General features: G+C 32.5%; 2 protein-coding genes across 2 annotated transcripts in view; both read right to left on the bottom strand.

Moving 5' to 3' along the window:
• The window catches only part of LOC131851749 (WAS/WASL-interacting protein family member 1), a 38,973-nt gene extending 15,196 nt beyond the window's left edge, over positions 1-23,777 (bottom strand). The window contains 2 exon segments of the mRNA XM_059202332.1: positions 19,398-19,747; positions 22,972-23,777. Of these exon segments, the coding sequence (XP_059058315.1) occupies positions 19,398-19,747; positions 22,972-23,308 (687 nt within the window). The 5' untranslated portion in view covers positions 23,309-23,777.
• Positions 23,778-24,318: 541 nt separating this feature from the next.
• On the bottom strand, positions 24,319-26,437 carry LOC131852858 (uncharacterized). The gene has a single exon (XM_059203631.1). The coding sequence runs from the start codon at positions 26,382-26,384 to the stop codon at positions 24,462-24,464; it is 1,923 nt and encodes a 640-aa protein (XP_059059614.1). The 5' UTR covers positions 26,385-26,437; the 3' UTR covers positions 24,319-24,461.
• Between the last annotated feature and the right edge of the window lie 614 nt (positions 26,438-27,051).

Raw genomic sequence — 27,051 nt, 5'->3', positions numbered from 1 at the left:
TTCTAGCATGACGATAATACACTAGGTATCACATTAGCCTGCTTTATAAGCTATTAAGCTTGTAGACTGAGCTTAGGCAATCAAATTACAGGATAAGAGGCATGGCATTTTAGTCGTCCTCAATAGCAATTGGGAGGGGAAGGGGATTGTTAGTAATGTAGATTGATAACCCCATTGCTAGCAATGTACCATGTCAGGTCGACCTCCACGCGGTTCCCCCTGGAAACCATCGTGATAAATTCCTGGTGAATTTGTCACGATGGGCTAACTAACCTGACCTCATGCTCATCTTATCATCCTCCACTGGTGCCCCGCCAGCGTAAACCGTTAGCGCAGGCGGGTGCACCATTCCATTATCATCCACAAAAAAAAAAAATAGCAATTGGGACTTCACGGGCGTCACGTGATAACATGATGAACATATACCATCAACCGCGCCTCTAACTTGTTTTTCATTCCAATTACATAAATAAGTACTTATTGTTTGTAATAGAGACGGTAACCGTTTAGCATCAGATGGGCCGTATGCTTGTATGCCACCTAAGTGGTATAAAAAAAAATAGAGACATATATAATTTTTCTCTGAATAATCTGTGGTTGACTGGTAGAAAATGCCGTAGCACGGTAATTCCGCCATATATTACCTTGGTATTTTGCATTGAAGTTAAATAAATAAAAATGAATATATCTTACATAGATATTACATATTATAAAAGAATTAATTAGGAGTTTACATTCCTTGTAACATGTGCTCCTAACTTTATAGAACATATATATATTTTGTCACAAATAAACACGTTTGGTTCCTAACGAAGATTATAAAAAAAACCCTAATTTAAAAAGTAACTACAAACACAATGACCCAAAAAAACCATAACCAAAAATTGTAACCACTATATTTCCATACAAACACATAATTTCGTTAAGTTAACAAGTGAAAGCGGAACCTGTATGAGTGATCGAACATAATTTTCTGTACTTTGCAAATACAAAAGGAGTGATGAAAGTTAGTCAACTTCCTGATGGGCGCATAGCGTTCTTTATGGTATGTACATACCACATAGCCGGTGTACTTTATGATATGTAATAAAAATAAATATCCATTAGACTTTGGAATGAATTTCCTTTAGACCTGCCTAAAGCATCATAAGTCATTTTATAAAAAAAACTATAATTACTTATTGAGCCATCAGAAGTATCATAATTAGGTTTAACTATATTGCCTTGTATTACTTTAGTATATTTGTATATTATATATAATTTTAATTACTTCATATTTTTTGTATATATATTTATCTCTTGTATAGTTTTATTTATGTATAGTAAAATCACAGATCTCGTTATGACTGAGGTAGTCTTTCGCTTTCTCATTATACCCGACAGCCTCGGTGATCTAGTGGTTTAGTACACTGTTTTACTATCCGATGGTCGTGAATTCGATTCCTCGCACGGTACAAATATTTGTATTCATGAGTATGATTGTTTGTATCGGTATGGGTGTTTTTTATTTACAAAAAAATGTATCCATGTATTTATATCCGATATCGAGTACCCATAACACAAGCTCTGCTTAGCTTGGGACTAGATGACGCTGTGTGAATTGTCCTGAGATATTATTATTATATTATTATACCCAAAGATTAGCTAGGAAATAATACTATAACGCATCAGCCTTGCTTTTTGTACAATATTGATTGTTCAAAAAAGAATAAATAAAAATAATAATAACCTTAGACAAATCATTCACAGAACGCCATCTGGTTCCAACTGATAGAAATACTTATACTTTTTTTGTAAATACTTAAATATAGCAATCACTCGGAACAATACAATCATACTCATAACATTTATAGCGTACAAGGAATCAAACCCGCGACCACAGAAAGTGAAGTGGTGTGTTAAAACGCTAGACTTTAGGCTATCGAGGACGTTAAATGATGAAAGTTAGTCAACTTCCTGACGGACGAATAGCGTTCTTTACGGTATGTACAATGTACATACCTAATGTGCTTTATGATATGTTGATAGTGTTTTGTATGACGCGATGGACATTCTCAAGCAACTTGTAATACGGCCTATTTTTTATTTTATTATTATATATCAGATATTATTTGCATTTAAAAATCCATAATATTAGTGACAAAAAATCAGAGCACTATAGTAATCCATCACAGCATCAACATCTGCTTTCTTCCTTAACATTTGGAAACGACATAACCTGTTAGTGTCTTCCATACATCCCTGTTTTCCGTCATCATCATGTCATATCATGTTTCATACAGTCCATCCTCTTGTTCAGCCTTCCTCTGCCCTTAGAACCATCCATATTCATGTATAGTCGTATTGTAATCTACTACAACCTTCTAATGTTACGTGCCCTATGGAATGTGCATTTGTATAATTTTCCCTTATAATAAAATCTATAATATTAAGATCTTAATATTAAGATATTAATCTTAATATATAAAAAATTCTTGTCAGTTTTTTTTGTCAGCGATGGAATCTTAAACTGAAACTATTTTAATGAAATTTTATATGTATAGTAATGGATCTGAAAATAGGTTATTATCTATTTTTATACCATTAAGTGATAAGGGTAACCTACCCCAAAAATTATGCTTTATTTATTTGATATATTTTATGATTTGGCCTAAATTTTCTCCGTTCTATCAACGTTCGTATCAACCTCTATTTTTTAAAAGCAATATAAATTTACGGCAAGCAACATTCCCCGGAAAATTATTATAAAAAAATACTTTATCTAATTGTTACTATGGATTTAATTAATACACTATTACCGAGAGTTTGAGTCATATAATGTTTTCTTGGATTTTCTTGTATTATAGAATATGTTGACTCAGAGATGACTCAACAGACAGTATGACACCAATTACTTGAACTTGGGTATATACTGTGGTAACACTCCTTTATTTGTTAATGCAGTTGAATCATTTGATGTATATGCAAGTGAGAGACAGAGGTAACTCAATGCCATAACGTCGTAGGGCATCAATATTATTGTACACAGATACGACCTTTTAATTCTACACATATATTACAAATTCCATTCCGTTATTTTATAGAATACAAAGTGTTTACTACGTATATCGTATACTTTGTTGGAGACTAGCTGTTACCAGCGACTCCGTCCGCGTGAATTTACTTTATTTATTAAAATAAATAAAATTTCAAATCGAGTAAGCCTTGTAATATTAGCTCTGCGAGTAAAAGTCATGTCAAAATGGGTCCAGCCGTTTCAGAAATCAACAAAACAAACAGAGAAACATACAAGCAAACAATTTTTTTATGTACTATATTTCGTACCCCCAATTCAAGCGGGGATCGAAATTACGACAGCCTGAGCCGAGGCTCGAACCGCTAGCGGTGCCCTCAGACTAAAGTCGTATCCGTCAGACAGAAGTTGGCCCTCAGCCGTTCCATAAGTCCTTTCGCGGGTTTGGAGTGCCATCTGAGCTCACCCTCTATCGTCCGGTGAAACTGTAAAGGCCAGCTGCGGCCAACAGCATTAGAATAGTTTGATAAATCTTTCCACTATCATATTCTGCACCTCAGACCGGAACGGCTATGCACATTTCACCTCATTTTAAACAATATTTTTAATTAGTCGTCAAGTAATCTATACTTAATATTATAAAGAGAGAGCGGATTTTTGTTATGAGTAAACTCCGGAACAACTGCACTGATATGAGAAATTCATTCACTGTTTGAAATGTAAATGGAGTGACATAAGATACATATTATCTTATATGTATATAAAATTCTCGTGTCACAATGTTAGTTATCATACTCTTCCGAAACTGCTTGACTCATACCCCTAAGTGACAAGGGTTGTCCACTCGTAACATTTATTATTTATTTTTTGGACAATTTTTTTTTATCATGTGGCATTTAAAATACATACAACCCTAAATTTTCACCCTTCTTCCATCAACCTCTATTGTTTCATAGCAATTTTAATATATATGGCAAAACAACGTTTGTAAGGTCAGCTAGTGTTAATATATATATATAAAATTCGAGTTATGGTAAACTACACTTTAATTTTATAGCTTACGTAATTTAGAGACTTTTGTACAAATTAAAAGTACATGTCAGTCCCATTATACCTAATAAATAAATCACTTCACCAATGATCAAATTGCCGCACTATGTGAAGAATTGGTTAACCACTTTGTATAGTTCCAGCATATATGTATATAAATTTTTTGGTCTGACGTTATTCTATATAGTAGACCTCGTTCCTGAGACATTCCATCAACAAATGAACTGCATACTCTATTGTATCATAAACTTCATAATTTTGCTTTTATCATCAGGTATGCAAACTAAGACAATTATTCAATTCGAACCAGTAGTTTCCGAGATTATGGGCGTTCATTTAAACAAAGATACAAACTCCTCATAATATTTGTATAGATTAACACTGTATTTTTTTTTATACAACGTACCGGAAATATAGTTTACAGCTACGAGTAATTAGTAACAAATATTATTATTATTACTATAAAATGAATCACTGCATGCTATAAAGAGAGATAAACAGCTTAACAATAAAAAAGCATGCAATCATAATTAAAGAAACACATACACTAAATGGAATTAACAAATATGTGACAAACACATTACACATAAAATTAATGATAAAAAAATGTCGTAAAAATCTGTTACTTCAAATTGGGTCAATGTGCGATATTCAGTTTACTCGTGGCGCGATCATTATATTATCTGTGATATACTATGTTTAGTGGTAATATACACATAAATATTTGGCGTTATGTTGTTTGTCCGCGATGGAATCTTAATACTAAACCGATTGATGATGCAATTTTTATATGTATACTCAGTAGGTCTGACAATTGTAGGTTGTTATATATTTTTTTAACGCCTAAGGGCCCTCATTACACACTACCAAATAAAATCTTAAATTATTGACATATATTTTTTATGATTCGGCAGTATAAAGTACAGCTAAGCCTAAATTTTATACCTGTTTTTTTTATACCGATAGACTATCTATTTTATAGCCGCAAGATAGTTTGGCATAAGAGACTATGTTGTAAAAAAAATCCATCGCTTGATTGGCGTCTCCAAATGCAACGCGGACAGAGTTGCGCGGATCAACTAGTTCTGTATAATGTCATAATGTATGTCATCGTTCATAGCGTGTGCACAACCTCTTTAGCAAAACAAAAATAATTGTCCCATTGTTCTCATGGAGTACAGTCAGCTTCATATATTCAATGACAGACGATCAATTGGCTACTAAATTTTAACATATACCTTAACATTCAAAATCATCAAAAATAGTAAAATCATACAAGAAAAAAATTCAAGAAATTAAAAATAATACCTTTGGACAATTTACGCAACGCAATCTAGTCCCAAGGTAAGCAGAGATTGTGTTATGGGTAATATACAACATATAGAATACCTATTTTTATTGTAAATAAATACACAAATAGAACACACCCAGACCGGGGGGAAAGGAGATTGTTAGTAATGTGGACTCATACAATCTTACCTCCACGCGGTTCCCCCTGAATACAAATTCATTTGTCACGATGGGCTAACTAACCTGACCTCATGTTCATCTTATCATCCTCCAGTGGTGCCCCGCCAGCGTAAACCGTTAGCGCAGGCGGGTGCACCATTCCATTATCATCCATAAAAAAAACACACCCAGACCGATACAAACAATCTTACTCATGAATACAAATGTTTGTACTGTGCGAGGAATCGAACACGCGACCCTCAGAAGTAAGGCGGTGTGCTAAACCACAAGACCACCGAAGCCAGTGAACGCGATGGTGTTCTGGTTTAAATAACCTGTATTGTATACTATTTGTAATTAAGCACATAATGTGTGTATAGATATATAAAAATTCTTATCTATCTATCTATCTAGTAATGGAATGTATTATTTAAATTATACATTAGATAATATTATGTTTACTGTACTTACAACGCCGTTTTGGTTATGGTGTAGGTGTATGGTATATTTGAAGTACCTACCTCATGACCTTTAATGTTGATTACATAGAAAATACTATAGAGACTCCAAATACTACAATCTACACAAATAATAAAAATAAAATGTCTGTCTGTAATTTCAAATTAATAGATTTTCACTAAATGTAAATGAGAGTATATACATTTAATATTATTTTAAAAAATTTGGTCTATCTGTCTGGCTGTTCTTGCTAATCTCTGACGGCTCGCAAATAGCTAAGGTTATAAAGAGTAACTTAGGCTTCTTTTAGACATTTTAATTAAAGGAGTAACTTAGGGTATCCTTATATTATAATTTTTTATTATATTTGAATTAAAAAAAAAAAATCCACGGAGGAATGTCGCTGGAAACTGCTAGTTTTAAATAAGATTAACGACAAAGCCTCATTGTAGTTAATTATTTAAAATTAAAATTTATATTTATGATTTGGACAGTCATATATAGTAACAATAATATGACAATTATATTATTGGCATATTACTAAGTCTGTCCGTAAAGAAAAAAAAACTAACCATATTTGTGGCAGCATAATATAGGTATGACTGTACTGATGTAGTAAAAATACAAACTTGTAAATGAATCATCGGATCATTGATTAATATTCACAATGGCGATACAGTGTGACTAACGACTGCTGTCTCTTATATCATTTACGGCACTCGAAAACGACCACTCATGATATTCACTGTTCAGATCCACACAATGGCATACCGTTGGGGGAAAGGACTTGTTAGTAATGGGGACTATTCAACCCCATTGCTAACAAAGTACCTTTTTGTCGGTCTTCAACTTCCCCTCTGTTGTATACTGCACTGGCGAATCAGAAATGAATTTATTATTTTAAATTTGTGTTTAAACTAACTTTTATAGAACTTTCTTGTTTATACTTCAATATATTCACAATGGTTCCTACTATATATCTCTGTATTCCAAGTCTTTTTCTGTATTTTATTTTTACCTATATACATATAAAACTATTTCCCTTGGTCACGGCATCACGCGTGAACAGCTATACCGATTTCGCTAATATTATTTGTTTGCTTTTGTCAGAAGGGTTCTTATGAAAGAGAAAATTAAGAAAGTTACGCGAAACATTAGTATGGTTGTTACATTTTATTTAATGTTTATTCAATATCCATATTTATACTTGACGTCTCTCAGGTCATCTAGTTTTAAAACATCATCAGGACATTTCTTTATTACGCCGATATCAAATAAATGAGATAGGGAAGAAGCAGATGATGATGTTAGGATATTTCGTCCAAATGCTACTTGATCTAGTGTTACACACTCACGAGATACTAGCCATGCCAGGCTGTTTGTTGATTGGAAAAATCTCGTTTAGAGATAAGTCCACCTTTGCTCACATTATCTCTAATTAATATTGATACTGTATCTAAAATTGCAATAAAGAATACACATTTCTAGGACAGCTGCTTGGTGATAGATTTGATAATATTAAGGCAATGAAAAACAATAATGACGGTGTTGGTAGTCAGTCTAGCAGTTTAGCATACCGCTTTACTTCCAGTAGTCGCGAGTCAGTACCAACATTTGTATTCATGAGTATGATTGTGTGTGGTCTGGATGTTTTCTATAGAAATGTAGGTATATACTAACAAAAAAAGTGTATCTATCAGTTGTCTAGTACCCATAACACAAGTTCAGCTTAGTTTGGGACTAGTTGGCGCTGTGTTAATTATCCAGGATTATTATTATTATTACAACATAGAGGGACCTTGTTTACCTTCGGAATAAAATTTACTGTAATAGGTACATTAATATGTAGACAAAAATAAAGAGGTATTTTTTTTAGATTTGGATTTATATTTTTGGCATGAAAAAACCATTTAGATCCAAAATTATAAGTCAATCGTAAACATTAAGATAAATTTAAATTTCTCTTGGACATGTATTTATTAATTTGATAAAATTGTGTATTTTCTAAGAAATTACTTTAAAGTTCTTCTAAATTTCTAAATTGGTAAATTGGCTTCTATAATATGGTTACGATAATGGGGTCATAGATTTACCCATTACATCAGTGTTTCCCAACGTGGGACCTACGCCACAGGGAGGCAATTTGGTGGTTAAGGGAGGTAATTCGCAAATGGACTCTTTATTAAAACTATATGGAACGTGAATTTCAATTTTTCATCATATGTTTTGCAAATTTACTTATTATTTCATTAATCCCAACCTTTTTAGTGCCATGCCCCAACTTAGCCTTTCTATAGTTAAGTTCTAGAATTTCCTAGTGATTTCTTCCTAAAATTAATATAAATTAATGTAAGTACTTTACATAACAATTTTAGAAAGGCTAAGTTAGGGCATGGCACTAAAAAGTTTGGGAAACACCGCATACAATCCCTATCCCTTGTATATAGATACGAGTATGTGAATGATATCATCATACAGTTTATTCAAATAACAGTTAATTTGTCGTGCACAGCAAAGCGACATAAAATGGGGCCAGGAGCGGACGTCCTGTAAAGTGATCAGTTGGAATGGGAACAACGCCAACGTGAGGACGCAGCATCGCGTATACTGCGCTAATAACGACCCGCATAGAAGAGGGCGAACATTTGATTCTCTCACGCAAATATTTTGACAGCCTCGCTGGTCTAGCAATTTAGGGCATCGATTTATTTTCCTATGGTTGCGGGTTCAATCCCTCGCGCGGTACAAAGATTTGTATTCGAGTATGATTGTTTGTATTAGTCATGGTGTTTTCTTTCTGTATTTAATATTTATATCAATTGTCTAGTACCCACATCACATAACATCTGATTAGCACTAGACGAGGCAAAATACAACTTCAAGTATGTTCTTATGGGTGATAATGAAATGGTCGATACCTGCCGCTAACGGTATATTCTGCGGGGGTACAAGTGGAGAATGATAGCATAAACATAAAGTCAGGTCAGTTAGCTCATAATGACGATCGCCAAGAATAAACCACCATAGTCTCCAGGAGAACCGTATGGACGTTGACATAGTATATTATTAGTTGGGGGACTAGTGGCCGTATTTACTTACTAACCTTCCTAAATCCCCTCTTCCCAAATATAAGTTAACGTTATTAGTTAACATACTTGATGACATAAAGAAATTACCACATATATGTAATTTTCTTCAAAAATTAAGACATAAATATAGAATCAAATGAAAAGCATTGATAGTGAAATCAGCAAAAATGAAAGAGAAAACACCTGTTTGATTCAATTTTGTATAGCGTAGTCTCTGTCACACTATCTCATAGATTACAGTGTCTATAGATTAACAGTGATTGTCTAAATATTCAACATTAGTTACTTGGCTTTTGGGGTACACTTAAAACAGCATCATTCTAGTTGCGTAAGAAATTACTTAAGAAAGTAAACTTGACGATTGTAAATATTATATACGCAATCATGAATCAGAAACAATAAAAAACAATTGACTCGCCGTAACGTTAAAATTTACCTTTCCTTATATACTCATTTATATATTTCATTAAAAATACAACAAACAATACAAAAAACAACGAAACAACAAAACAAATACTAATGCAGTGACTTACTTTAAATAATCGCCTGAATACTGGAGCGTCGTCCATTTTTTTTGAAACGGAACAAATTGTTTCATCGAAGAAAAGAATTTAGCCAAGTATGGCAATTATCTATGTACAGATATCTTTTGATATAGAAATATGATAAGATAGTTGATTCATTTTAGACAAATATATTACTGACCGATAATATAACGCAGAACATGTTAAGGAGGTTTTAAACTGGATTACCAATTACCACTACTATTTATATGTAAATGGAATGAGAAATATCTATGAACAGCATTCCGCTCATAATCATGATACACTTTGAAACCTCTTGGTACCTCACATGCAGTGTCATTTCTGATGATGAAGTTGTTGTGCATCTGATTCCTGTAATTTCACTGTCAGACAAAGACACCGACGCTATCACGCTATAGACTTTGTACGAACACTCTCACTGGTATAATAATAACTTTTGTTAGTGTAAAGGTAATAAGTGATATAGGTACATATAATGAGCATTCCTCAGCTGCTTAATTGTAATTGTGAATTATAAATTTTATGCGGTATTCTTCGATAGTTTTTTAAGTTTAGCTTAATTAGCTTAATAGTTGTGTAACTATGGTTGTGGTATCACAGGGCGGTATGCTGTGTCCCCTTCTATTTACAGAGTTCAGATTTTGAATACATTTTCTATTTTCTTTACTTTTCTACTATATTTATGAAGATTATTAGTAAATATAGGTATTCGATCTTGCACAATCCATGTATATTAACTAGATAAATCATGATTATGAGTTGAGAAAAGTTCTCAATTGGATTAAATATCTTGTCTATGGAAAATTTAATTATATTCAGGAGTCCTTAGATATCAAAGTTATATAAATCAAAGTTCCTACACGTAACATTTCAATAATATAATGGTATATTTAAATATTGTTTATATATAGGTACTTGAATTATACATTTCTGTTTTATTAATTATATAGGTTGACACATATGCAATAGAGATGAATTCCATCAGTCAATTATTTTCCTTCTACATTTAATTATTTTTTGCTTTTCCTTATTTGCATCCTATTTGTTGCACAATCAAATACGTTGCTCCACATTTCTCTAATAATTATATTCAGGAAAAGACCTTATTGAATCCACCAAGTGAGGTTTTCCAAACTGTCAATATTTTTCTTTACTTGTACTAAACGCAAAAGTATATTTTATCTATTTCAAATCTGCATAGCTATTATTATTTTCTATTCTGGCTCTTGTTCTGTCGTTGTTTTATCTTACTCTGTAAATTTTGTATGTCCATATCCATATTTATTTATCAGTATGAAGAAATCACGCAACGTTATTTTTGAACGGAATGGGAAACACCATTTTTGGAGTTTATGATCTGCGTTATACAATTGCTATTTTAATTTTTACTTGGAATAGTAAACAAGGTGACGGCCTATCTAATGGTAAACGGTAACCGTCGCCTATATACATGATCAGAGCTACGAATATCACGTTATCGTGGGACATCAGTGAATCTACTTATACGGTTAAATTCCTGAGGATTAAGATGTCATGCCTCTTATCTTATGATTTCACTGCCAAATCTGCAAACTATAATGTAAGCCACAGCTTACAAATCAAGCTGCTCAGCAACTGAAGTAGGTGAGACTGAAATACCCAAGCAGGCAAATTTTTACTGTCTACCTCTGGTAAAGAAGTCTAAATGAGCATAAAGGAATTTAATTTAATTTAAAATGCCGCATTGTGTTTTGTCCGCCATATGTACTTTACAATATTTTTGTATTGTGTGCACTGAAGTTAAATAAATAAATACATGCATTTAAAATACTTTTAATATTGTGTTAGTATAGAAATGTATTATTTATATTAATTCATTCTGGATTATTTATGTATTTATATCATATACAATATAATATTTCTGTTTATTCTCTTGTGTGTATATTTTAAATATATATTAATATAATTATATATACACAAACATTGTTTATTTGTTTATATAATAGGTATGGTATTATAATCCCAGTTTCATCATTCGCCATGACTAAAACGCTAATTCTACCTAAAAGTTATATGAGATTATGTTCGTATTTGTCCACTTTTTATTGTACAATAAAGTATATCTAGTTGTAAATATTTGACTGCATAATTACTTTTTCGTACATTCATTTGTATTAAACATATGGTGACAAAGTAATGTTACAATCATTTTCCTCACCAGAATGTCGTAAAACCCGACTGAGGGAATGACGTCTACAAAGTTGAAATCGAAATAAAGTTCTATACTTAGACCATATACCCCATGGTCATACACGCATACCAACCAACCAACCTAAATGAGAGAATATAGTAGTATAATATTGTTCTCGCATGGAAAGAAACTTTGTCCCAAAACTGTGACAGTAATGGGTTATTTTTGTTAAGTAGATATGGTTTCTATGTTGTAGTCACATGTCAATAACATTATCCTTCTTAATATGTATTTACTTAGATAAACATTTATTTAAACCCCTTTTCTTCCCATGGCCAGTATGAATATAGTATTGTAAATATATTATATTGTATTTTTTACATTGCAGTGAATAAAATATTTTTCTCTCTTTCTTTCTTCTTTCTTTAAGTGGAAAAATGTCAAAAGTATATTTGAATAGAGTTTATTTTTATTATCTAAAAGTGACCAAAAGTAGTGTGATTTGTTATTATAATTATAAGTCTTTATATTTATAAATAAGAAGCATACTTATTGCTAAGCCTACACTTCCCAAAGGCTGCCTGGGAGAGAATACTATAGCATTAAGTCCACCCCTTGTTCCATATTTTATTGTTCAATAAAGCATATAAATCTTAATCTTAACATATAATATTATAAACTCGAAAGTTTGTAAATATGAATGTTTGTTACTCTTTCACGCAAAAACTACTGAACGGATTTTGATGAAACTATCTTAATATAACTTATACATAAGAATAACATATAGGCTATAAATTTCACGCGAGTGAAACCGCGTGTCCAGATATTAAATATATAATTGAGAACGAAAGTCTTCCAGCAGGAGTCATCAAATATTATTATTTATTGATCACATAGATACATATACTACTCAAACATCAAGTGGTGTAACACGATCTGCGCTGCGTGGGTTAACTACTCATAGCTTATAGCTATTAACTAACAGAATTAATGTGGCATTAATAATAAAAACCTTAAAAAGGAAAATATGTAGAAAAACTGGCTTCTTATATATACCATATCGGTTTTTCTCCATAAAAACTACATTTAGCGGATATAATGCCTTTCGGAGTTAGCCAGTCAACCATGTTTAGAGCAGTAAAAATTATTATCAAATTATAACACACTAACTCTATCGCGAAACGTTGTCTACGTAAATTCGGGTAAAATGTATCCTATGTATCCTGGACCTAGGATATAATAATAATAATAAACTCTTTATCGTCCACATAGAAAAAATACAATAAGAACAGTAAATATAAATATAATAACAAAAGACGGTCTTATATAATACTAGCTACTCGGCATCGCACGCGTGTAAAAGAATTAAGGTTACATAGGGACGGACAGACAGCTTTAAGTTTTAAAGATTTAAGCTTACATAGGGTCCGTACAAGACAGCGACAGCAACTTTGTTTTACAATATGTATGAAGCAATTTCTTACAGACAACCTAGATATGATGTATCTGCATACATAATATAGGTATGTAAAAATATGGTAAAGAATAAAAAAACATATCAATGTACGTTTTATAATCATGGATTAACATTACATAGGAATACTTGTATATACGTTATATAGGAAAATCTCTGTTGTATTGGTTTCTGCCGTAAGGCGAAGAAACCAGATCGAGAACAGCTATTTTACTTTTTTTCTGATGGCGGTACATTCTCTTTTATAATTACAATCTTAAGAGCCGTAGATTTAAAATGTCAAATATTATCATAACCACGACTTCGACAATGGTTCTGGCCATTCCTTTAAATATAATAGTCGCAACGATATTTTTTTAATCCATAGAGTCTCTGGCATAGATAATGAGTCCAAACAAAATCGAAATAAAAATTTAAAGGTAGGTACATTACATAAATCGTACAAACTACTATAACGGGTGACAGAGGCTGGTTGGGTGCTTTAATGGGGTAACATCGACTGGAATGCCTTTAATACTTCTAAGAACTATCCGTTAGATACCTAACCTTAACATAAATTTAATATAATATGTACTATAGAGACAACGGTAAGCAATGCATTACATTTTCGCTTCAACCTGGTTTGATAGGAGTGAATGGCACAGACAATAATTAGGAATTGTTGACCCCATTCTGTGGAGGAGAGGACACAGGACAGGACATTCTGTGGAGGTCGACAGAAAATGCTAGAATTTCTGTCGACATCCACAGAATCTCCTTTTGAAACCATCGTAGTAAATTCCTAGTGAATTCCTAACAAATTCGGGCTGGAAACATTGGCGCAGTCGGAATCACCATTCTATTACCATAAACAAAGAACCAAATTTTTTATTACGTTATTACTCGCACTATCAGTTTTTGATAAGTGAAAGTAAACATTGATAACTTAATAGGTGATAACAGAAATTTACCTTTGCTGCTCGTGTTTTAATACATAATTGATAATTACTACGATCGAATCTACATAATAAAATCACTACTATATAAATTGTTTACATCTATGCTACTACAGAAAGATAATCTACTAGATAAATATATAAAAAAACCTATTACTAATACCGCCAAAATGTATAATACAATACGGAAATAATCCTCAATTTCAAAAAGAATAATCACAATCCATCTTACTTTGACAGATAAATCGTGTGCTATATTCATGCAGAAAAAATCAGATCCTATTTCTGTTGGATCCTCTCAGGTGTAAATATAGAATAAAATACAGTCAAATCAATTAACTCCTCTTTACGTAAAATTAGAATAAATGGCGAGATCCTCACCAAGTTATTTCTATCGATATTTCGGGAGTGTTTTAACCGTCATGATCACGGGTAAACTGAAGAGCAGCGGGTAGATGTAATTAATGTTATGGGCAGGCATTTCTTGCTACTATTGAAATCTTTTTAATGTTGTTATACACTACCTCTATATCGATAGAACTTTAAATAGTTGATGCAAGGATATGGACAAGACTTAAATAATTTTGAACACGAATGAAAGCAATCTTAATAACATAACCTCGAAAGTTTGTAAGTATGGATGTTTGTTACTCTTTCACGCAAAAACTATTGAACGGATTTTGATGAAAATTTACAATAATATTACTCATGCATCAGAATAACACATAGGTAATAAATTACATGCAGGTGAAACAACGGGCATAGCTAGTAATAAATAATACATAAGAATTGGTCTTTGGCCTCATTACCTATACAAATATGAAGAAATTTAAAAGTATACAAACTGTACGGCCTAAGTATCTTTGCCTGTTCTATTATAGAAAAGGAGATGGATGAATATGAGGGAAAAAAACACTTTTTGATGTTGGTTGAAAAACAATAATGGGTGCTCAAGTGCAAAACCAGTTCAAATCGGTTCAATTCAAATTTCGGATGGTGATCCTATAAAATTTTAACGCCTTAGCAGACCATCCCACACAAAGCTATAAATGGGTTAGCGAATGTCTACATATAACCGAAGAATGAGTGTTCAAGCAGTATTCGAGAAATTTCGAAACATTTTTATAATATTCAGGTCAAAGGAACATTAATGCAACCGGCTATACAGCCATGTTGCGATTGTAACAATACTCCGACTGGAAGTATACGTACATAATTAGGTAGTAGTAATTAGGCGACCAAACTTCACTCGTCTTCTTTTTTTCTTTGTAAATTCGCAATCGACTCGTATATATAAATGTACATAAACTGCATAAGAATATATACATACGAAACAATTTTGAACAATAGGAATGTATACAAACAAGTAAAATTGAAGTGTCTGTATGTAATTTTAAATTAACAGCTATCCTCTAAATGCATATGCAAATTTATACAGTATTATACTTTAACGTTCAAATTTTAGAGTTGATTTTTTAATTTAAAACGTTTGATTAAACTTACTTATTTATGTTCAAACACGACTGTATTATGAATAAATGACTATAAACTAGATGTGAGATATATCGTCCTTCGGCCCTAGAACACAGCTTGAAAAGTAAGTTATTTCGCGAAATAAACATGTATGAAAGATGTAGCCACGCGAGTTCGTACAATACGCAAATTAAAATACATACAACAAATTACTATTAATATGTTTACAACAATCTGTAAAGATTTTCCCTAAATCATTAATGATACAACAAACGACACACACCAAATATTCCATTCATAATAAACTTCATTAATATGCATACCATATTATGAATATACGCATAAATAAAATCCGACAAGATTCTTCAAACATTAGAAGAATGTAATGAAATAATTAATTAAGACATTTTGACCTTAAAATTATGCACGTTAGAGTTTATGACGAAATCTAAGAATAGAGATTAGAGAAACCAACGTGAGTGTAAGGTGCCCACTACACAATCATCCATTTCTATTAGTACTAAATAGTATTTACAGATCAAATTATTAGCATTTAAGAAGGGAAGGGGGGGGGGGGGTTACTTGTAACAGGAGGCCATGTACATGGGTACCTCACAGTCTAACCTATTTCAGCTCTAATAACCAAAACACAGGTTAGCAAAGAAAGTCAAAAAAAGCAAAGCACCTGCTTGGCAGGTGAAACCGATGTAGCTTGGCTGATACCTTTTACAGTCTACATCGGGTAAAATAATCTATAATACACACAGCGCCATCTAGACCCAAGTTAAGCTAGCTAAAGTTTGTGTTATGAGTACTAGATAACTGATACAAATACATAGATATATATTTTTTTTCGTAAATACATACAAAACACCCAGACCGACACAAACAACCATACTCATGAATACAAAATGTTTGTAACGTGCGAGAAATCGAACCCGAAATCTATAAAATACAAAACAACAGAAGCCTAAAGACATTTGAACACAAAATTTAAATGAATTGTGGACGAATTTCGCAGTATAGTTATCTATGGTACCTATAATAAAAAAAAACGGTGGAAATTTGACGCAGTTGATATAAAAAACTTGGAACAACCGCATTTCATATGCAATTGTGGCATCTGAATCTATGGTTTACGTGTCGTATAATAGGTGCCTAATATAAATATACCACCTAAAGCGAAGCACCCACGGGCTGTACAGATTTACGACGTGCATGCACGTGGCCATAACAAACAACCCCGCTAAGGTTATTTTTACACTTAATCGACGTGTGGGAAGAGGTATTTTGTATCTGTGTTATATATGAACCATAGAGATTTTTAATCTGTGCCAATTTAATCCACCAGTCTTTATTGATGAATAGAGGTATAAAAAATATATAGGAAAATACTGTTAAATTCACTTACCATCCGCTAAGTGAATTTAACAGTATTTTCCTCTATATTCTGCCTAAGAGTAGACCTGAATTAATGATGATAAATCAGGAAACGAAATATAAATAATAAATTACAGGGTATAACGGCGTGACATCCTGTATATTATAATAGCTGTGCCTGGGGGGAAGGTGATTGTTAGTAATGTGGACTGATGATCCCATTGCTAGCAATGTACCATGTCAGATCGACCTCCACGCGGTTCCCCCTGGAAAACATCGAGATACATTCCCGGTGAATTTGTCACGTTGGGCTAACTGATCTGACTTCATGTTCATCTTATCATCCTCCACTGGTGCCCCGCCAGCGTCAACCGTTAGCGCAGGCGGGTGCACCATCCATTATCATTTAAAAAAAAAAAGCTGTGCCTGCGTTTTCTTCCGCATAAAATTCGTAGCCTATGTTTTATTCTCATGTATAACCTATATTACTACAAAGTTTTATCAAGTTTTCAATTCGTTCAGTAGTTTCTGCGTAAAACTGAGGCTGATTTACTAAGACTGCTTTCCGAATGTGTGGTTTAAAAATAATAATAATATCACTAACCAATTCACACACCGCCATCTAGTCCCAAACTGAGCAGAGTTTGTGTTGGGTACTAGACAACTTATAGATATACTTAGATATTTTTTTTGTATATGTATACATGTCCCGTAGGAAGAATCGAACCCGCGATCATCGAAAATAAAGCTGTGTGGTAAACCGTTCAACGACGGGGGCCGTCATTAAAAAGCGTGATAAAAAGCTATTCAAATGTGGTTAAATATAAATAATTTGTATAAAGATTATTTCTATTAAATTTCTTCTATTATAATTATTCGCATAGAAACTGATTGTAAATTGTATGGGTATTTTTAATAATTTAATGGCGACAATAATAATAACTGGATAATTAGTTACGCAAACGATGACCACAAATGACGTGCTGAACTGATATTATATATATATATACCGAACATCCATATCTCATGTACTGCTATCCGATTTTGAAAAATCTTTTAGTGTTGGATATCCTATTTATCGAGGAAGGTTATAGACTATATAACATCACGCTACGACAAATAGGAGCAGAGCTGCAATGAAAAATTTTTGCAAAAACGAGAAAAATGTGACACGAAGTTGGATGGAGCAGCTAATAAATCACTATTTTAATATTTGTATTTTATATATATTGTGAGACATATTAGAAACAATAATCAAGTAAACTATCTAATTTGTGTTGTGATAACCTAGTTTTTTATTTTTTTTTATTAGGGACCGTTCAAGTATTACGTAAGCACTTTGGGGTCTCTACTTCGCTTATTTTCGATGACATAGCGAGTAGGGGAGTCTAGATGGAGATTACGTCATCGGTAGTTATTTATTTTTTTACACAAGTGGCAACCCTCACGTTGTCTTTGCTAAAAACACAATACATTAATTGAAAAATGTTTACGTAAGCATGGGGGGAGCGGGTAAGAGCTTTGCTTACTTTTGCTGACAAGGGGATGGGGGATTAAATAATTGCAAATCTGCTTACGTAATACTTAAACGGCCCCTTATGTTCAATTTGAAATAAAACGGACCGGTTGAAAACCAGAGCTGTACAGGATCCTGACAGCAGGCACTGAAACGGGTTTCCCCGCCTTTATTTATGTAGCCTTTCAATATATTTTCTAATTGTATTGTAATTCTATTGTAATACATTTGTCAGCAATAAATGATTCTTATTCTTATCTATTATATACTCGGTCACCACACAATATAATAAAGCTTTTTCGTTTCTATACTGTCATTGTCGATTACAGCTAAATATTGGTGCAGAGTACTGTCTTAATACATTTAAGTACATTAAGCAGATAAGTACAATTGATTTTTATGACCAATTTAATATCGACAGCAGGAACAATATACAAAGAACTGTTATATTAACCACAAAGATTAACACTCATATAATTATAATTTAATAAATATATCAGGCGCTATGTATGTACATTTCATATTGTTTGGTGTGTGTCACCGAACATTATAAATTAGTTTATAAAAGATTATTAATTTAAATTGCACTTGGACAGTAACGGTAGAGTTTAACGATACCCATTAAACGATTCAATAATTAAGAAAATAGTTATGAAAATTACATTGAACTAAGTTGAGATTCAAACCCCAAGCGGTGCCCTCAAACAAGTCGTATTCATGAGGCAAGTGTATGGAGTACCTACGCCCTCGATATTCATGCGTTGAAACGGTAAAGGTCAGCTGCGGCCAACAGCATCATTAAAAAAAAATGATTTATGTACTTATTAAATAAACTAATACTTACCGCAGGCATTGGTGACTTCTGTACAGGAGGCTGCGGAGGAGGGCCTCTCGCTCTATTATCACTAGGTTGCCGCCTGACAACAGGTCTCGCAGGCGGGGGCTCCCGTGGCGGGAAGTCTCGTGATGGAGGCTCCCGAGGTGGGGGTTCCCGTGGCGGCTCTCGAGGAGATTCCCTCGAATTCAGTCCTGCTAAAGCTCCTGATAAGGCCGCTGATAAAGAACTGACATTGCCAGTCGCAGGCGGAAATTGTGTTCTTGTTTTCTCGGGAGAAAACTTCGGTGGTTGATGGGACTGTTGTGGTGGTGGGTATCGGGGAGCGTCAGTCTTCACTTGGCCATTCGGTGTAGTTCCTGTGGAGATAAGCAGGAACTTAGAATGTTTTAAAAACTTTGACAAAATGATCGCACAAATTACTAATTAATTGACATGAGAGTGATTTTTCCTTTCAAATTAATTGAAAATCAGTTTCTTTGAGCTACGAGAACTATATGGCTGAAGTCTTTGGGAAAAAATCAGCTATGTAGTGTAGGTACTGTCTGTACTGTCATCTACTTCAGCTGCTAATTAGCTTAATTTGTAAGCTGTGTTTCTGTTTAAGGGGAAGATATGGCATTAGAATTTCATGATATTTAGCATGACAAATAAGTGTCCGGAATAGCAATATAGGACATGTCCTGGTTGTATAATAATAATAATGTCCCTGAACAATTAACACAGCGCCTTCTAGTCCCAAGCTAAGCAGGGCTTGTGTTATGGGTACTAGACATCTGATTGATATACTTAAATACATTTTTTTAAACTTACAGTAAATACATAGAAATCACCCAGGCCGATACAAACAATCATACTCATGAATACAAATATTTGTACCGTGCGAGGGCTCGAACTCGGAAGTAAAGCGATATGATAAACCGTTAGACCACCTAGCCCAATGTCAATGTGATATAATTGGTACTATTCATGTATCTGGGCAACAGTTGCCAGTTAACATCAAGTAGACCGTAAGTTTGCTACTCCATTTACGCAAAAGAAATACTCTGAACTACTCAAACAGTGCTATCTAGTCCCAAAATAGACTAAGCTTCGTACTAGAGGTACTGGAGAAATGCCAGATTTACTTAAATAGTTGTAAATACATACATGACATATGATATAAAAAAAACAATCAGATCTGATATGCATACTCATAACTACAATGTTTCTTTCAACTACAGGGTTCATAAATATGTTTATGTCAAATTTCTTTATTATCTATTAACGACGATTACACATGAATGTGGGTGGTTAAAAGGAACTGTCGAAAAAGAGATGGATGGACTGTGTGAAAGATAATGTCGACCTCGGTATCCTATCGCTCAAGCACACCGTTTTACTTCCGATGATCGCGGGTTCGATTCCTCGCATGATGCAAACATTTATATTCATGATATGATTGTTTGTATTCATCTGGGTGTTTACTATGTATATTATGTATGTATTTACAAAAAGAATATCTAAATATTTTTGTCAATTGTCTAGTACCCATAAAACAAACTCTGCTTGCCATGGGACTAGACTGCGTTGTGGTAATTGTCCCAGTTTATATATTTATTTAATATTAACTATTTTATTGTAAATTCTATGCCATATAATATGTTTTATGCAAAATAAGATATTATAGTTACAATTTTAATATCAAATTTATGTATATAGAAAAAGGAAATAACATACAGATCAGAAAATAAGTATAAATGACTTGTGTATATCTAAGTGAATGCTGACAAATTTTATCTTATCAAAAGTATTAAAATTCTTATCATCAAATGAATTATTTGCTTAGGTTAATACATACATGATTCATTTAGTTAAAAAAATATCACATTCTTTTATGGAAGTTTGATTATCCCTTTTTATGTAAGTATTGATAATAATGTGGTGTTATTATGTCGATCAGATAGCAGATTATAATTTTTAATAAAGATGCTTTTTCTTTTGCAGGATTATATATTCATTTAGATATTTTCCTTTGTGATTTATATAGTTCTTTTTTTTTATTGTTGGAAAGACAACATCAACCGTTGGGGTTTGGTATAGAGTAGACCCCTACTCTAGAATAGAGTTCAATGGAGAGCTGGAGAAGGCCTATGGGAAAAGGCAGAGACTAGTATTGAGACTTTTTGTAAACTACAGAATGAACCTTGGGAAAAGGTTTTATTATTTTATTGTTAAAAATTAATTTCACTTAATATAATTAACATGTCATGTTTGGACCTATATAATTTTAAGTAATTATAAAATTTCTCCATATATTTCTTTTTCAGAATATGTAGTATATTCTAAAAAAAGTTGTTGTTAAGTTAACATTTTAACTAAACAGATCTTATATATATTTGGTGCAAAGATACTAAGGACTTAAATAAACTATTTTTGTAACTTATAAAAAGCAGTTAAAGTTGTGGGTAAGAGCATATCATAAAATTAAGAGTATTGGCATAAACATAGTCAAGAAATTGTATTAAAATTAACTATGAACTTTTATATGAACATGCAAAGGATAGAAGCTCACAAAAGTTTGTAAAATCTTGTTCTATTCAGTTAAATAACAATTATGCATACTACTTATGTTTACTACTAATTAATAATTAATTAGTTACTAATTATTAGAAAAAAATACTTGTACTCTATACATACATATTAAATTGGAGTGTCTGTTTGTAATATTGAAATAATCATTTTTTACTACATGCATATGAATATAAACACAGTACATACACTAAAATAACATTTTTTACCATTTTCATCTGTCTGTCTGTTTGTGCCGGCTAATGTCTGAAATGGCTGGACCGATTTTGATGAGACTTTTATTGGCAGGTAGCTGATGTAATAAGGCTACATTTATTTTAGAAAAATAAAGTTAAATTCCATGCGCATGAAGTCACATGTGCATCTAGTTCTTAATACAATTAAAATAATTAACTAAAGTGTTTACACTCTTCAAACAAGAAACGGACACTGCACTAATTTAATATTATAAATCCACATATATACAATTATAATTTTATATTTTAACTACAATAAGAATAGTATAAATGACTTAAAATATGAGTGATTTATAAGGAAATTAATAAATTTATGAATATTTAGAGATAAACACTGTAATTATTAATATTGTAACAAATAATATGTCTTTTCAATACTAAATAAGTATAGATATATTTGTAGTACTTTTGACACTTCCTGATGATATAATACTTATATGAAAATATAAGCCTCCTATTATAGACCTAGTTTAGACTCCAGACTCACAAGGTATAATGTGAAAGTTTAAACATTATTTACGTATGTGTAACTTGTGAGTAGTAAATAAAGATTATTATAATAATTATAATACTAAGCTCGCTAAAATCTAAATGATAAACTGTGTCTTATATTGTATAGACATTAACCTGGTGGTAAATAGTATTCATTTCTTGCAAATATGAATAATACTATGAATATCAAAGAATAGACTGCAATACTCGTCATACATTTGACTGTAAATACAAATTAATTCAGTCCTCATTTTTTGAAATGAAAAACATCTGAAATAACTTACCAGCCAACTTTCCTGTAGGCCTTAACTTAGGCATACCACCAGCAAAGAGACCTCCCAGCCCTGGTGGGGCCGATCCTCCACCATTCTGTATGGCTGTACTACGGACACCATTTCCCACTGCAGGCCCACTGCTAGATACACTGGAAGCTTTTCCTTGTATATAAGGTCCACTTTTGTCCACTGTTACAGTTTTTTTCAACTTTGTACCCTGTCTAATGGAACTTAGCAAGGCACCTCTATTATCAGCAGAACCCCCTTTAGAACCACCTCCAAATGAAGGAGGTGGTGGTCCAGGTGGTGGAGGCGGCCCTGGCGGCGGCGGAGGCTTAGGAGCCATTTCTTCACAAATTATCACCAAGTTTCACTAATATAAAAGGCCATTAGACGCAAGCGTAAAGGAACTCGATTATTATTTACGTCGAAACGCCAACGACTTATGTATGCGAACTACGACCCAGCAAACCTTCACTGCGAGCCTTCGCGTTTACACTGGCACGTGATGACAACATACGGTGGTTGATACGTCACAGTACCCTACTAATTTACATAAAACACTGAAGAACCTTGCCCCAAAAGATTAATCATTGTAGGAAGTACGTAGGCACCAGTACTGTTTTCGGAATCACTTATAGCTTTTGCCTATTTGCATCAAACAATAAAAGTATAAGGAACTGATTTTATTGTTGGCAAACTTATTGGTTTCAGAAACTACAAAATTCTAATTATAAAATATAACTTAGGAGATCAACAACTGAATTCCAGTCATCGACAAAAACTCGACTCGTATCATCAGTCGTCAAGTCAAATTATACAAATATGGCCGTCTGTCAGATCACCCAGCTGTCAAATACCACAGATATATTATCAATGGTCTAGCCATAGAAAAAAAGGTCGAAAAATAGTAGTCATTACAAATAGTAGTTTACACAAAGATGGCACAGGTTTACTTTTTATGTAATTATGTTATTACCAATTCTCAATTGTAGCGAATTAAAATAGTTGGGTTTTTAATTTTCAATTAACCATTTAATAGTCACACATGCGAGCTGAACAATAAGGTTTACAATTGCAATCACGAAACGGTTGGTACGTAATTGCAAAAAATCCGTTAAAGTTGAAATTAGATAATTTTTTTACATAATCTAAGCAAAATGTTAAAATATCTCTTTTTAGTGTAAATTTGCTTCTGTAGTAACAAAATCTGTGACTATCATAATGGAACACTGTTTCATACATGTGATGAAGATGAAACCTTCCACATAAACAGATAGATAGGCTTTTCAATTGAATATTATAAATAATAAAGTACTAAAAATACTAACAATATTTAATAAACGAAAAGTCCATAATACTACATAGGTAACTATTTAAAGATGTGAACTACAGTACTAGATAATTTGTAGAACAAAAATGCTATCCTTAAGCAAATTTTTCTGAAAACTGTATGAATGAGCAATAACGAGAATATTATTTTAGCAAGGGTTCAATCACTATTTTGAACTCGCTCCTAGTGACATTGCATCGTCTTGATGCAATGAAGTGTACTTCAATAAATTAGAGTCATAACTAGTTTCACTACCACCTTGAGCCAATAAAGCAGCTTCCAATGCAGCCCTCTCAACAGCTGCACGCTCTTCAGCAGATTTAATTTCTCTTTCAATATTTAATTGTTCTTTCTCCCTTGACCTCTTTTCTCTTAGTTCCATATTTTCTCTAAATTTCATCAATCGGAGAGACAAATATTTAATAGGATCTGCAGGATTGTGAATAATAACATCAGCAATACATTCACGTAAAGCAGTTCCGACAGTTTGTTTTAAGTACTTAAAATCTTCAGTTACGTGAACATCGTCTGGGCACTGTTGAAATATATCTAAATGACTTCTAATACGAACAAGATTACCAAGACCGTCATTTTCATATTCACTTAAAGCATTTTCCTCTCGATAAATATTTTTACCTTCCTTGTTTACATAGTAACGCCCACAGTTATCATAGTGGTAAACAACACCATCCCTTTCTTCTTTTATTTTTAAAAGAATTCCAGAAGAATCCATCATATATTCGCTAGCAGTAGCATGAGCTTTATAAACTCGTTGCCTATTTTTCGCATCGACAAAATAGCGACCACATTCATCATAAAAATAAATATGCTCACTATCGTCTGATATGGGAACTAGTTCATTGTGTTCATTTGGCTGATAAAGGGTACTGTCATCAGGAATTCTGTATATTTTTCTGCTATGTTCATCAATATAAAAAGTACCTAAATCATCAGTGTACTCTTCTTTTATATCAGCGGCACTCAGTATAGAAATTATGGATTTATGACTGCGATCTCCAAATACAGCTAAATCCCACAAATAACATAGTTCTGTAACTAAACGTTCTCGATCCTCCGGTGGAAGAAAATGATTAAATATTCTCAGCTGATAATAATCTTCACATGCGCACAGATCTTGTTCAGAAACATCTAACCTAAGATCAGCCAAATTATGAATACTTTTTAGACTTGTTTTCAAATTTTCCAAAGAATTAAGTCGCTTCTCCAAATACTCTTTCTTATGTTTCAAAGCCATAACCGCAGCTGAAGTAGTTTCACCTTCTAGGCGCTTTATACGCTCTTCTAATACGTTGATCTTTTCAACGACTTTGCTTATTTCAAGACTGTGGCCTGCTGTTGAACGTATCATTGTTTCCAACTCTCTACCTTTTCTTTTAAGATCTTCCAACATTTTATGACCCGATGGCGTATCTGAACTCTTAAGCTCGTCAACAATTTGTCGTAATGTCTTTGTTAAATCACCAGTCAAATGGGGCACATTCATATTTATATATCTAGTTAACTGAATAGACACCTCATCGTTAATTTTATCTAACCAATTTAAAAGTTCATCAACAGCCTCTTTTACTTTTAATATAAAGTCGTTATTACTGTCATAGTTTCTAAAACATTTTAATTTTTCTAATAAATAAACTGTAACTTCTTTGTGCATATCTTCGACTATTTCTAAATCGGCTATTACATTAGCTTGATCCAAATTAGAAAGCATTGGTCGGTTCATATCCATATACTTTTGATAGTATTTTAATCGATGCGACATAGCATCTATAGTGTAACTAATACATTGGTACATTTCTTCTTTAGGCAAATCATTTATACGCTTTTTGAAATTCTCTATTTCATTAACAGCGTGTAACCATTGTAAATGGTAATCTACAATTACATCAATAATACGATTCTTAGAATCAGTTTGAAGAGCAGAACGTATAGTACACATTGCATGAAACAGATTCTCAAAATAATCTTTTTTGGTTAAAAAAATTACTGGTGTTTCATATATGTGTTTTATTTCTTTAGATATATCAAACAAAAATGCTGTATCCTCTTCCTCCATATCTTTTTTCTCCATTTATATGTATATTGAGTACTTAGAAAGTAATTACTATCAATAACTTGATTTTACTTTTGTTCTTGATACATCTATGACGTTAAATTGAACACAATGACAGTCAAATACACAAAGGAGATTGTATATCTAGTTATAACTTTAAATATCTCATCTTCTTAACCTTGCTAAGATTTTATTTCATATTATATACAGTGGTTATATTACTTCGTATAAAATATACTATACGTAGCTATAAATTCTTATATTTAATTATACAATATTATATACTACTATGTACTGCTTAAATAGTGCTGGTTAGAACAATAATTGTAATTGTAGTTGCCTCGTCATTATGTAAAGTTAGAATAATTTATCTATCTGGTTTTTTACTTATTGGCGTCAAACATTTTGTATATAAAGGTATATAACATAGTTGCGATTAAAAAAGAACAAGATCAACTATTTCAGACAAAATGGACAGACGAATTTTTTTGATATAAGTATTATACATACATTTAATAAAAAGATGATAGTTTTAAATTCACACTAATATAAAACAGACAGGTCTAATTTTATGTTAATAGACATATAGTTTAATATATGTAGTTTATTTTATACTTTATATTAAATTGTTATATTTTTTTGGGAAACATAAACTAAAAAATATTGTTATAAATACAATCTTGTT

Source organism: Achroia grisella, unplaced genomic scaffold (assembly GCF_030625045.1).
Source record: "Achroia grisella isolate CSIRO2021 unplaced genomic scaffold, CSIRO_AGI_Agris_v1 utg1061, whole genome shotgun sequence".
NCBI classification, from domain to species: domain Eukaryota; kingdom Metazoa; phylum Arthropoda; class Insecta; order Lepidoptera; family Pyralidae; genus Achroia; species Achroia grisella.
This window is presented reverse-complemented; position numbering and strand designations above follow the sequence as displayed.

Excerpts from the sequence above, each read along its gene's own strand:
- LOC131852858 (XM_059203631.1), bottom strand. The coding sequence starts at position 26,384 with ATGGAGAAAAAAGATATGGAGGAAGAGGATACAGCATTTTTGTTTGAT.